Below are 14,888 nucleotides of genomic sequence, written 5' to 3'. Positions count from 1 at the left end.
AAAACCAAAATAAAAAGTTTCAATTATGCAGACCCATTTTGAACTAAAACAAAAAATAAATTCATGGAAAATTTGAAAACACCCAGACCACAAATACAGTTGGTACAGTCCTCGTTCTACAATGTGCTTCCAAACACACTCCCATAAATAATAAATACTGTAGAAAATGTTGCTGTTGTTCTTTTTAGTTAACGTTTTTACATCCCAAGTGTGAGGTGGATTCTTCTGAGGGAAGCCAGTAGAAGTAAAGTAAAGTGAAAAGAAAACCTCTGTGGAGAAATTAGCTGCATGCCGGGTCCATGCTGTTGAAACGCCGGTATCATCATAGAGGGTCTTTGAATATGTGCAAGGATCTGGCCCAATGAAATGAACAGTGACAAGTAAACAGTGTAGTTGTGTTGTTATTGAGACTTCCTCCTCCCAATAAGCTTCTCTCGCCATCCCGTGCAACGCTACTTACAATGTGCAAGACAACCACGGGGATTTTCTGTTACTGCCATCTAATTTGGTGCACCGTGAAAGGTGTGAGTTTCTCTGACATTGTGACGTTAGCGTTTGGTAACGCTGCAGCTGTCACTCGGTTTGCATCAAACCTGAGCTCCAGACAGACACAGATAAATACGCTTTAGCTGTACATGGAGGAAATGTGCTGTACTCGAGCACCAGACACCAAAAAAGCAGGAGGGATTGGAAACGCCATCCTTGTCGCTGCTGGGCAAGCTGCGGTGGACGAGAGCGGCGTGGCCAGAAGAGCGACAGTTTGATGAGACAGTGATGCACTCAGTCCAACTAAGAGGAAATGGCGGTAGGAGGAACATGGAGACCCATCCTCCAATGAGAGGACTTGTCGTGGGGCATCAGTCCCAAACATGGAACCGACACGCACCCCACCCATACTAAACCCCCACCTTCTCCTGCAAAAACTCACTCACATTGTAAATAATTCACTCCGCAGCCATTCCCTTCCACCTGAGGGGCTTGTCTCCTGGCGTCACCAGCAGGATGATTTAACAGCTCACGAAAGGTCAGGGTTTTTTTTCCTATCCCTCAGCTACCAACCAAGCAACCGCCCACCCATCCCCATCCCCACACCAACACAAACGCACACCAAATAAATCCCTGCCAACAGTTTGATCCATGCGTCGTGCTTGACCGCGCCCCCTCTGGGCTAATGTACTTCTGTGTTTACCTTTCACTATACGCCATCGGCTCATGTTGGGCTGCTCTTCTTCCATTCACTCACCCACGCACGCCACACAATACTGTCTCACCTGTACATCACACACCAACCCCAACAGGTACAAACACTTGATGCGAGGTGATTACAATTGCTACATTTAAGACAATGTAGGCAATATGGATTTACTTATTTTTATTGTAAATCTCAGACTATTGAGCTCACCTGAATGTCAACTGCACCCAGAAAGACACACTATAAACATTGCAATCATTCCAACGCTTGGCGTTCCCAGCGCTTTTGTCCCACACGTGAGCAAACTTTGGGGGGTTCGTTCATAGTCAGGAAGCACTTTGGGCGTGGGACCAATCACAGCAGTGGGCATTCCCGGAGGCGGGCCATGGGTATAATGAATTAAAACAGACCGTTTTGACGGGAAGCACAAATCCAAGGAAATACAGCTGGAATAGGTACAGATTCTGGAAGAACTATAAAGCTTTGTGTGCAGGTTATTGTGTGTAGTTGCTCTATAGGAGTCCACAACTCAATACAAAGGGTAGAAAAATGAGCTTAATAGGTCCCCTTGAAATGAATTATCAAATCATAATGTTACCAAGCTGGCTTTTAAATTGGCTTGAAAATTCTCCATATAACATTGAAGAGTTGCTTGTCAAGTGAGGTGAAGGGAAGTAGAGTTTTTTTATCCTCTCCGTGTGCACGGGGGCACTTAATGTGCTTGCACCATTTTAGCAGGTAGCAGCAGAACCCTTTCTGCTTTGGTCATTCATATTTTTCCACTGACGGTCGTCCTTTTGACATAAATGGACTTAGGGGTGTGTCCAACACCTCCCTCAGTCTGCTCCTATTAACTGAGCCTGTCGGGCGCTGCCCTCGCGGGCCATTAATACACAAGTGACAGTTCCAAATAGTGACATGGCTTTACCTCCTTGTAACAAAACAAAATCTGCTGGCTATGATTCACCTTGTCACAGCTGAAATATTCATGCACTTGGGGAAAAGTTTGGTGGGAAGTTTAGACTCGGATGTGTCCAATATCAGAGAGGACACAGCGCGTTGCGGCCCCAATCCCGAGCAGGAAACTTGACGCAAACTCTCCAAAAGTACCTTGAACAGCAAACATGAGCTCCTTTGGGTCAGTCAGCGGTGTCCTCTTGTCCTGGCCTTTCTTCCCAGCCTTGCGGTGGCCCCGCCTCCTTTTGCTCTCACCCCAAAGGTTGGAGCCGCCGTGCATGCTGGGAATGTTGAGGATGGCGATGCCCTCCAGGGAAATACTGCTCAGGTCCAGAGTAACGCCGTCACACTTTCAGGAAGGGTGAAAAAAAGACAAAAGCAATTAAGACATTCACACGTTATAATCATCTTTGCTGTGGCGGTTAAGGAGAGCTTCTCATTTCTTGGCAATTTTTTGCAAAAATATGATATGACTGACTTTTTGTGGAGGGTTTGCACGTGTGACAAGGACGAACCCATCACATTTTCTTACATTTACTGTGACAACTTTACATTTCTCAGAGGATTATTGGTCACATTTAGTCATTTATATGTATATAAATATGGTTTGTTACTGTACTTAGAACATGTTATGGGTCCATTCTACTTGACAGCAGCAAAATTTGTTATAATTATGCACCAACATAGCTATACAGTGGGGTGGAAAAGTCTTGGCCCCCTTCCTTTTTCCTTAGGCTTGTTACATGCTCCACCCTCGGCCATCTCTGTGTGGAGTTTGCATGTTCTCCCCGTGCATGCGTGGCTTTTCTCCGGGTACTCCGGTTTCCTCCCACATTCCAAAAACATGCTAGGCCACTCCAAATTGTCCATAGGTATGAATGTGAGTGTGAATGGTTGTTTGTCTATATGTGCCCTGGGATTGGCTGGCCACCAGTCCAGGGTGGACCCCACCTCTCGCCCCAAGACAGCTGGGATAGGCTCCAGCATGCCCGCGCCCCTCGTGAGGATAGGTGGTAGAAAATAAATGAATGAATGTTTGTTACATGTTTGTTACCCTGGACTGGTGGCCAGCCAATCACAGGGCACACATAGACAAACAACCATTCACACTCACATTCATACCTATGGACAATTTGGAGTGGCTAATTAACCTAGCATGTTTTTGGAATGTGGGAGGAAACCGGAGTACCCAGAGAAAACCCACGAATGCACGAGGACAACCTGTGAATTCCAGGTCAGGACTTAGACAAGGGCACTCCAAAGTCTTCATTTAGTTTTTCTTCAGCCAATCAGAGGTGGACTTGCTGGTGTGTTTTGGATCATTGTCCTGCTGCACAACCCAAGTTGGTTTCAGTTTGGCGTCACCAACAGATGGCCGGACGTTCTCCTTCAGGATTTTTTTAGGAGACAGCAGAAGTCAGGGTTCCATTCATCCCAAGTCTTCCAGGTCCTGAATCAGCAAAACAGCTCCAGACCATCACACTACCACCACCATATTTTATTAAGATGTTCTTTTTCTGAAATGATGTACACCAGATGTAAAGAGTATTTTCCCAAAAGTCTTCAGGATCATGAAGATGTTTTCTGGCAAAATTGAGATGAGCCTCAATGGTCTTTTTGTTCAACAGTGGTTTTGGTCTTGGAACTCTTTGGATGTTGTTGGGGGTCTTTGTTACCTCTTGGATGAATCATTGGAATCATTTTGGTTGGCCAGCCACGCCTGGGAAGGTTCCCACTGTTTTGTGAATAATGGCTCTCACTATGGTTTGCTGGAGTCCCAAAGTTTTATAACTTTTTGCACACTGATAGATCATTTAATCTCAGTTGTGTTTTAACAGGAGCGGCGGGGGGCAATCACTTTTGTCACGCAGGGCCATGTAAGTTTGCAGGTTTGTAGGTTTTTTTCTCCCTTAATAATAAAAAGTTTCATTTTAAAAATGCGTTTTGTGTTCAGTTGATTAATATTTTAATTAGTTTGATGATCTGTAATCTTTAAGTGTGACAAACATGTAACAAAAAAAAAGAAATCAGCACAGGGACAAACACTTTTTCACACCACTGTATTTCCGTGAAGACACACATTGTGCCTCCTGTCTCAAAACATGTCCTCCACATGCTCATCACCTGATGTAAATAACCTTGAGTGTCTAGGCATGTGGATCTGGCTTTCACCCTCCCAGCCCCTCACAGGGGCAGCTGTTCTAGGAGTTGATTTAAATGTGTAATGAAATAAAAAAGTTACATGCCAAAACCTTCATAAAGAAGGTGAGAAACACACTGTGTTTAAGAAAGAAGTTGTAGCAAAGTAGGAAAGTATCTTCCATTACAAATGAATTCTGGACCTGACTGGGGTTGCCATGATTTCTTACAGAAAACATGGCTTCGGTTTTCCTATGATTCGTCTTTCGACGGCCCCTTTGGAATGAATTAATAACGATAACCGAGGTATTTGTCATACATGCAAGTACAAAAACGAACACCAGACACTCTCCAACACTAATTAAAGAGGACCTGTGCGTATTTGAGAGAGGAGGAAAAGATGACTCGTGTCTTCATTATCATTCGGTATCACACTCAGCAGGGTCATGTAGGGCTAATTACCTTGGTGTAGAAATGAGGTCCGGGGGGAAACATGTGTGGAGGCCTTCACTTACACGTTTAGTATGTGAAATTAGCACACATTTGAGCTATTTATAGATGACAGCTCTTACTGGAATGATATATAATGATGTACAAACACAGGCTACTGTATGAGTGTTACTTACCTCCACCTCCAGGAAGTCATGGAGCTTCTTACACGTGGCCGAAAAGGTCTCCGAAGTGCCAAACTCAAAGTACCACAGCTTATTCTTTGTTCTGCGGAGACAACAGAACGTCAAACAGGAAGTGCAAAGGGACCGAGCGCAGAGATGATGTTGATGTGTCTTCTCTGCATCAATCTCCGTCCATGCGCTGCTCATGACAAGTGAGAGCATCAGAAGATGAGTCTGTAAAAGGCGTACCTGTCTGAAAAGGGATTTCCTTACACTGGACAGGAAGCACACTCCCGTGTTTACCGCCTGCTCCAAACCACAACGTTATTAATGCCGATATGACCAGCAGGACTTCCCTCAAACTAATGCGCTGATGCTTCTTTACTGTGGATGCGTTCCACAAATAAATATTTGTGCGAAATAAGACAAATGCTGCAATATAAGTTATTGAAAAAGTGCAATATCTCTGTAAACATTTTAACTAGTCATTTTAAAACATCCTGAGCAGCAGTCAACTAAAATAACATGTTCTTGGATCAACAGCAACTATTCAATTTGGGAAGCTGCACATTTCTATGTGGCACAAACATCCGTATAAGAACAATGTCAAGTGCAGTATCAAATTCTGGAGTAATACGATTGGTAAGATTATAAACTGGGTATAGCTGGGTACTGTTATTTTGCTGCATAGCGTTGTGTGCTGAACCTGCTCTTATACTGTCATACTGTTTTATCAGCTGTAACATAATGCTAGGAGTCTCAATTAATCAGTTACAATTGAATACTAAAAGGAGTGGATTTAAACCATTGCAGAAAGGTCAGCTCCCCAGCTAAGGTCCGGTGAAGTCCAAGCAGTCTCTAAAGTGGAGCTGAGTTCCTCTTCCTCAGTGCCTGCTGTGAAGAGGGGCACATTGATCAGGAAACTTCCCGTTTGTTGGCGTATTGGTCTGATCTGGTTTCAATCAATCATGACAAGGAAGCTGGGAGTCTCAGCCACAAGGTGTATTTCTTCTAAGTAAAACAGTGCGATACACTCATTGCAAATTGCATATTTACAATCTGACAGCCAAACTTGGAAATAATCCCAGACAAGCAATATGACTGCTGTGGGGCACGGTGCAGTTAGATGAGGTCGCACTCATGAGCCGATCAATATCGGCAGAAAAAGCCAAACCAATATGATAGGATATGTCAGTTTTAGCAGACCAATATTCTCTTATATTGCATCTGCACTAAATAACAGTGGCCTAAGCAGTGGCCCCTGTGGGACTCCACTGGTGGTTGGGATATGTTCGTACCTTCCGATCAATGAATCAACCAAATAGTCTCTTGTCATAGACTAATCTGAAACAGGAATTCTAATTTCTACCGAGGCGCAGATCACAGAAGAGTTTCCATCTTTTCGAGGGACAACAAACAGCACAACGCCATTTATCTTCAAGCCCAGTAAGGACGGAAAACAGAACAACACTGCTGACACACAAAAGTGAATCCAGTAAAGAATGGGCCGACAAAGGGGATGTATTAGTATAAGCAGAGGAACAATCACTGCATTATTGATTCCCTCATTAGGACTTTTGTCAGGACCATTTAGCCACTTTATAGATGGGCTTTCATTAGGCTACTTGCAAGGTAGCCCAACTCACTGCTGATTTATCATGTGCATCATGCTCAATAGGGATGGGAGGGATGAGCGGGAAGCAGGAAGAGACGAGGCTGGAGTGTGTTTGCAAGCATACAACTCAGGACGGGGTCCTGAGAAGTGTTGGTGGACGATCATATGATTGTCTGTTGTCCAACGTGTCCATCAGCTGCAACCCAGGGAATGACTCTGCACCAACTAAAAAACATCAGTTGAGACGCAGGAGGACAGGAGGCGACTTTCGTCAATTCACACCACTTAACCTAACCAGCTAACACCATGGCAACAAATCACATGTTCATTAGAGAATTAGGGGCATCCAATGACCGGGATCGACTTCTTACTTGTGAGCTCTGACAAGTGATATCAAACACAGGCTCCGTCACAAAGGCTGGATGTGGTTTCTCCCGACACCACTACAACAGTCCAGTCAAACTTGGCTTTATGCCCCAGTTTTCCTAACATTCACTTTTCTTCAAAGATTTTCCCTCGGTTTTGATCCAATATTGCACGTAACAAAGTAGTCCAATTACTCTGTACCCTAGCCTTTGCTTTGCTGTCACTGCTGCCATGTGCATTTCTTATGGCCAACAACATGCCATGACAACAAAAGTTGTGATTGGCAGCAATTTTTCAACTTCACATTTTACTAACAATAAAATGTGTCCCTAGATCCTGGTTTTGTGCCAAAATAATCTCATATGGGACCTCAGACTGACCGGTCCAGGGTGGACCCCACCGCACACCCAAAGTCACCTGGAATAGGCTCCAGCATAACCCCACAACCACAGTGAGGATAAGCGGCAAAGAAAATGGATGGATGGGACCCATTCCCTTAAACTGTTGTCTTATTCACTGTTGCTCCAGCGCTCCAGCGCTCCAGCGCATCATGAAAACTTAATGATGCTTCCCAGGGGAGCATTCAAGAGGTTGGAAACAAAAAACAAATAATGCCACTAAAAAAAAAGAAGAAAAATCAGGAGTGCACTCTACAGTACAGAAAGTTCAATGCCAATCCTGTGTTGATAATGGCTGCGGTTGGTCACATGATATCAGCCAAATGAAACCAGAGACTGGGGTTTCTACAAGTGCAAGGGCGGCGCGCAGTATTGTAAAACAGAAGAAGCACGGCAATGTCGTCATCGGCAGATATGAAGAAAAACCGACACAACCACCTTCGTGTGGAACGTTGAAAATGACTGCTAGTGCTGACTAAAACTGAGCTGGATGAACAAGCAAATGTTGAGGGCACTGTGACCTCCATGGGGCACCAAAAGAAGAAAAAAACCTTTAATATAATTACATTAAAAATAGATTTTACTGTTAAGTCTTAAATGGAAAATCTCACATCACAATTAATATTAATAAATGATACCTAACAAATAAATCTTGTTGTTTTTGTACATTTTTTTGCAAGTAGTTGTATATACAGTGCATCTGGAAAGTATTCACAGCGCTTCACTTTTTCTACATTTTGTCATGTTAAAGCCTCATTCCAAACTGAATTAAATTAATCTCTTACCTCAAAATTCTACACAAAATACTCCATTATGACAATGTGAAAAAGGGTTTCTTTGACATGTTTTGAATTTATTAAAAATAGAAAACAAAAAAATTACATTTACATAAGTATTCACAGCCTTTGCTTAATACTTTGTCTTTAGGCAGTTTTGCCCATTCTTCTTTGCAATAAGTCTCAAGCTCCATCAGGTTGGATGGGAGACGTCTGTGCACAGCCATTTTCAGATCTCTCCAGATATGTTCCATCGGATTCAAGTCTGGACTCTGGCTGGGCCACTCCAGGACATTCACGGAGTGGTTCTGAAGCCAATCTTTTGAGATCTTGGCTGTGTGCTAATGTCTACTGTCTGTATGGTCAAGGTACATGACCAGTCTACTGAGGTCAAGAGCGCTCTGGAGCAGGTTTTCATCCAGGATATATTGCTGCATTCATTTTTACTTCTATCCTGACTAGTCTGCCAGTTCCTGCTGCTGAAAAACATCCCCACAGCATGATGCTGCCACCACCATGCTTCACTGTAGGGATGGTATTGGCCTGGTGATGAGCAGTGCCTGGTTTCCTCCAAACATGGCGCCTGGCATTCACACCAAAGAGTTCAATCTTTGTCTCATCAGACCAGAGAATTTTGTTTCTCATGGTCTGAGAGTCATTCAGGTGCTTTTTGGCAAATTCCAGACGGGCTGCCATGTTCCTTTTACTAAGGAGTGGCTTTCGTCTGGCCACTCTACCATACAGGCCTGATTGGTGGATTGCTGCAGAGATGGTTGTCCTTCTGGAAGGCTCTCCTCTCTCCACAGAGGAACGCTGGAGCTCTGACAGAGTGACCATCGGGGCCTTGGTCACCTCCCTGACTAAGGCCCTTCTTCCCCGATCGCTCAGTTTAGAAGGCCGGCCAGCTCTAGGAAGAGTCCTGGTGGTTCCAAACGTCTTCCATTTACGAATAATGGAGGCCACTGTGCTCATTGGGACCTTCAAAGCAGCAGACATTTTTCTGTATCCTTCCCCAGATTTGTGCCTCAAGACAATCCTGTCTCGCAGGTCTACAGACAGTTCTTTTGACTTCATGCTTGGTGTTTGTGCTCTGACATGCACAGTCAACTGTGGGACCTTATATAGACAGTTATTATATTTCCAAATCATGTCCAATCAACTGAATTTACTGCAGGAGGACTCCAATTAAGCTGTAGAAAGATCTCAAGGATGATCAGTGGAAAAAAGATGCACCTGAGCTCAATTTTGAGCTTCATGGCAAAGGCTGTGAATACTTATGTAAATTTGATTTTTTTGTTTTCTATTTTTAATAAATTCAAAACATGTCAAAAAAAACTTTTTTCACATTGTCATAATGGAGTATTTTGTGTAGAATTTTGAGGTAAGAGATTAATTTAATACAGTTTGGAATGAGGCTGTAACATGACAAAATGTAGAAAAAGTGAAGCGCTGTGAATACTTTCCGGATGCACTGTATGTAACTATTTTATTTTGTTTTGTTCAAAGTTATTGCATAGTGTAAATGTACCTTATACTGTATATAGAAATATTGTGTGCAAACTGTCTAATAATTTTAACTGTCTGATATTGATGGTTTTGTCCCAGGTTTGATTCCCCAATTTCTCCCTCGGCCATCTCTGTGTGGACTTTGCATGTTCTCCCCCGTGCATGCGTCCCTATATGTGCCCTGGGATTGGCTGGATCGCCTGAAGACAGCTGGGATAGGCTCCAGCACCCCCGCGACCCTCGTGAGGATAAGCGGTAGAAAATGGAAGGATGGATGGATGATTGTCTTGCCCTTAACTATTTATGTGTTCACTTATTTTCAGGAAGTGTGGCCAGGGTATTATTATATATACATACATATACATATACATATACATATACATATACATATACATATACATATACATATACTAATTCAACACGCCGCCGGTGGCGCTCCGAGTCCTTTTGGCAGTTTGAGAAACGACTCGGGAAGAAGCAACATGTCGTTTTTTATTTTTATATTTAAGCAGCACTGCAGTGACTGGCGTGGACGCCGATATCAAACTGGCTTGGATCCACTCGTGACTGAGGACAGTTGAGGACATGCCGAGTGTCCTCAGAAGGGTAGGTAAAGGTGTCCGTGCTCCCGCCGAGCAGGAGACACAGGTGAGCTGCTTCCAAATGACACACAAGTGCTCATTCATTATAGATGACACTTTGGTCGCATAAACCATTTCATCCTCAAATGAGGTCCGAGGGCGGCTGCTGCTCGGGTCCACTGTGCACATGTGCGTGTCACCGTGCACGTGTAAGTTAGAGCACCACAGTGGGCGACACACACACACACACACACACTTGAGTTGTGCAGCCCCATCCAGCGCATGGCGGCGCTTTGATGAACATGCTCATTATGCTAAAGAGCGCTCCATGCCTGGGCTTCCCTGCGCCTTCAGGAAAGGTTAACTCGGGATGGTTACACAGCACAGCCAGAGCCTGGGGGCTCATAATGGGCAGGGCGTCCCGGGAGGGGCACACTGATGCTGTTAGATGTGTGAGGGCCTGAAATTGATGCAGCCCAAATATCACGGGAACATCAAGGTGCCGTTAAAGATGCACACACCTGGGTAGAAATCAGCTTAATTGGACCATATTGTTCCACTCCAGGCTGCGCGGCATAAAAGCGGTTAGCGTGCAGGCCTCACAGCTAGGAGACCCGAGTTCAATTCCACCCTCGGCCATCTCTGTGTGGAGTTTGCATGTTAAGATATGCCTTTATTCATCCCTCAGTGGGGAAATTTGTAAATTTGTTCTCCCCGTGCATGCGTGGCTTTTCTCCGGTTTCCTCCCACATTCCAAAAACATGCTAGGTTAATTAGCCACTCCGAATTGTCCATAGGTATGAATGTGGACTGTGACTTGTGTCACCCACGGCCCACCTCTGGCACGCTCCCTCCGCTGCGGTTGGTGATGGACTTTCAGAAATTGATTAACGGATACATTTTTCATGGTCAACTATGGTCTATTATTAGTAAAAACTATATACAGTAAAATCTTGTTATATCGATATTGTCGGGAGTCGGAAAAAATATTGATATAACCGGACTGTCGATATATCCGATCCTGCGCCGAACTGCATTAAAAGTGGACAATAATGCACTCAACATTGTTCTATAGTATAGAACACACAGCACACACACCGATTCCCGCACTTCCTGGTTCACAGGTCATGCTCAACCCGCCCCACATAGCTGGCCAAACACATGCCTGCAACAGAAGAACCAACTGCGTTCGTGGTTTCTCTTGTGTGTATAGAATCTATACCACGAGCTATGTGGGGCGCGTTGAGCATGACCTGTGAACAAGGAAGTGCGGGAATCGGTGTGTGTGCTGCGCTCTGGTGGTGGAAGTGTAAAAAATAAAGTTGACTGGAAGCAGCCGTTCGCCGTGTTCTTTTTTGGTATTGAAATCCTTAAGCAAAGATTGATTTAAGCTGCTTTTGTATCGATATAAGCAGACCAAATTGGCTGGCGGGAGATGAAAAGGGCATCGTAGTAACCGGATTATCATAATAACCGGGTATCGTACTAACGGAACTAATTATATCATAAAAGACTAGAAATTTGCCGGGAAATGAAAATAGTATCGTAATAAGCAGTAATTCGTTAGAACCGATATCGATATAACGAGACTTTACTGTATTGAAATACAAGTGATATGTAGTATTGTGGTCAGTAGGTGGCAGATGTCACAAAACACTGAGACATTACATTACATTACATTACACCTTAAGAGCGCATGAAATGGCATGATAAAAATAAAGTGAAAAAGGGTCTTCTCCCATTCTGTGTGGAAGTGGTAGGTTTTTGGCTTACGTTTAAGAAAAATATATTTGAGGCAAACTGGTTAGTCAGCCAGCTCACTACCTTGCGAGCTAGTGGCTGTCTTGAGTCCTGGCAGCATAAGAGTTGTAATGTTTTGTAAACAATGAATAATAGGACTGTCAAGGTTACTATAGGCGTGATATTTCACGTCTACAGGACTCTAATAATGTTAAAACCTGTATTGAGAAAGTCATAAACAGGTTTTCTATGCTTTAAGTACAAAATATTCCATTTATTAATATTGAGTCCTAATCCTTTCAATAAACCAATTCATAGGAATCAATTAACCGCTAGAAATTGTTTCACATTTTATATTTTGTTGTGAAAACCACTGAAAAAAATGAATTTTGGGGGGGGCCTGCCACACTCTTCCTTAAAATTCCATAATTTCAGAATTTGGTGGATTTTTGTGGTCTGAGGATAACCTCCTGCTGCAGTTGCATACACATGACACCTCAGAAATTCTGTCAACACGCAGCGCCATAGGTAGGAGGGTGAGGAGACTGGTGTCAACCCAAAAAAGACATTTTTAACAAGAAAAAAACAACATAACAAGGAGACAAAAAAGTTCAAAAGCACATACGTCCAGCAGCCCCCAAAAGTGAGTCCAGCCCTCATGTCTCAGCTTTCACTTTTATTATATCTTGTCATAGATCGAAGGTCCTCTAAAAAGAAGTTAACATGTCTTCATTATATTGCGGCTACTAGTAAATCTACACTACAAACCAATGAGCGTCCTGCATAACAAAAGGTCATTCCCATTCCCAAATATTCCCATTCTATTATAGTTAACTGTAACGCTATTTGATGATTTGCGTTATGTGAGGAACATCAATCAATATAATCTTTGGGGTTGTAAACACGTTCCTATGAATAACGGATGGAAAAAGACAATCTAGCGTTTTGTATCCACACCCATGTTTTTATTCTTTCTTTTATTATTGACTTACTCATTCCTTCCTGTTTTATTTTAGATATTTATTTTTTATATATTATGTTTTAAAATAATAATATACTATATATAAAATAAACATCTAAAATAAAACAGCCTCTGTGTTGGAGTCAGCCCCGGTGAACGAGAGGGTCATTTCCCTACGCCTTCGGGCTGGGGAAAGGGTCCTGACTGTCATTTGTGCGTACGCGCCAAATGGCAGTTCGGAGTACCCGGCCCTTCTTCAGGGGGGTGCTAGAGAGCACCCCAGCTGGTGACTCCGTCGTTCTACTGGGAGACTTCAACGCCCATGTGGGCAATGACAGTGTGACCTGGAGGGGCGTGATTGGGAGGAACGGCCTCCCTGATCTGAACCCGTGCGGTGTGATGTTACTGGACTTCTGTGCGAACCACAGTTTGTCCATAACTAACACCATGTTCGAACATAGGGATGTCCATAAGTGCACTTGGCACCAGGACACCCTAGGCCGCAGGTCTATGATCGACTTTGTAGTCGTATCATCAGACCTGCGTCCGCATGTTCTGGACACACGGGTGAAGAGAGGGGCTGAGCTGTCAACCGATCACCACCTGGTGATGAGTTGGATTAGATGGCGGGGGAGGATGCTGGACAGACCTGGTAGACCCAAACGAGTAGTGAGGGTGTGCTGGGAACGTCTGGCAGAGTTTCCCGTTCGTCGAGTCTTCAACTCTCACCTCCGGCAGAGCTTCACCTGCATCCCGGGGGAGGACCGGAATATTGAGTCCGAATGGGCCATATTCCATGCCTCCATTGATGAGGCAGCTGACCGGAGCTGCGGCTGCAAGGCGGTCGGTGCCAGTCGTGGCGGCAGGCCCCAAGCCCGATGGTGGACACCAGAGGTCAGGGCTGCCGTTAAGCTGAAGAAGGAGTCCTATCGAGCATTGATGGCTTGTGGGACTCCGGAAGCAGCTGACAGGTACCGTCGGGCCAAGCGGTTCGCGGCTTTGGCGGTTGTCCTCCCTCGGGTGTGGGAGGAATTCGGTGAGGCCATGGAGCACGACTTTCGGTCGGCCTCGAAGAGGTTCTGGCAAACCATCCGGCGCCTCAGAAAAGGGAAGCAGTGCCCAGTCCACACTGTTTACAGTGGAGACTGAGGACACATACGTGGACAGTGCCATCACTGTGGCTGAGGTATCTGGGGTGGTTAAGACGCTCCTCAGTGGCAAAGCTCCGGGGGTGGACGAGCTCCGCCCAGAATTCCTCAAGGCTCTGGATGTTGAGGGACTGTCTTGGCTGACACGTCTCTTCAACATTGCATGGAAGTCGGGAACAGTACCTTTGGATTGGCAGACCGGGGTGGTGGTCCCCCTTTTCAAGAAGGGTGACCGGAGGGTGTGTTCCAACTACAGGGGGATCACACTCCTCAGCCTCCCTGGGAAAGTCTATTCCAGGGTGCTGGAGAGAAGGGTACGACCATTGGTCGAACCTCTGATACAAGAGGTCCAATGCGGTTTTCGTCCTGGTCGTGGAACACTGGACCAGCTCTACACCCTCACGAGGGTGCTTGAGGGTGCATGGGAGTTTGCCCAACCAGCCTACATGTGCTTTGTGGATGTGGAAAAGGCATTCGACCATGTCCCTCGTGGCGTCCTTTGGAGGGTGCTCCGGCAGTACGAGATTGGTGACGCGCTACTACGTGCTATCCGGTCTTTGTACAAACGGGGCAGGAGTCTGGTTCGCGTTGCCAGTAGTAAGTCGAGCCTGTTTCCGGTAAACGTTGGCCTACGCCAAGGCTGCCCTTTGTCACCGATTCTGTTCACAATTTTCATGGACAGAATTTCTAGGCACAGCCAAGGTGTTGAGGGAGTCCAGTTCGGGGGCCTTAGAATCTCATCTCTGCTATTTGCAGATGATGTGGTTCTTATGGCTTCTTCGGGCTGCGACCTTCAGCGTTTACTGGGACGGTTTGCATCTGAGTGTGAAGCATCTGGGATGAGACTCAGTACCTCCAAATCAGAGGCCATGGTTTTCAGTCGGAAAAGGGTGGA

At 44.9% G+C, this 14,888-nt stretch overlaps 1 protein-coding gene across 5 annotated transcripts in view; it reads right to left on the bottom strand.

Annotated features, from left to right (window-relative positions):
- Positions 1–14,888, bottom strand: part of dgkb (diacylglycerol kinase, beta) — a 65,150-nt gene that overhangs the window by 5,312 nt on the left and 44,950 nt on the right. For all 5 annotated transcript variants that reach the window (XM_078790669.1, XM_078790667.1, XM_078790668.1 and 2 more), the window contains 2 exons: positions 4,915–5,005; positions 2,303–2,498 (listed from right to left, as the gene is read on the bottom strand). In XM_078790669.1, the coding sequence (XP_078646795.1) occupies positions 2,303–2,498; positions 4,915–5,005 (287 nt within the window). The remainder of the gene's footprint in view (positions 1–2,302; positions 2,499–4,914; positions 5,006–14,888) is intronic.

Source organism: Doryrhamphus excisus, linkage group LG5 (genome assembly GCF_037039965.1).
Source record: "Doryrhamphus excisus strain RoL-2023G ecotype Guam linkage group LG5, RoL_Dexc_Guam_v1.1, whole genome shotgun sequence".
NCBI lineage: Eukaryota > Metazoa > Chordata > Actinopteri > Syngnathiformes > Syngnathidae > Doryrhamphus > Doryrhamphus excisus.
The sequence above is the reverse complement of the archived record's forward strand: the minus strand, read 5'-3'. Positions and strand labels throughout refer to the sequence as shown.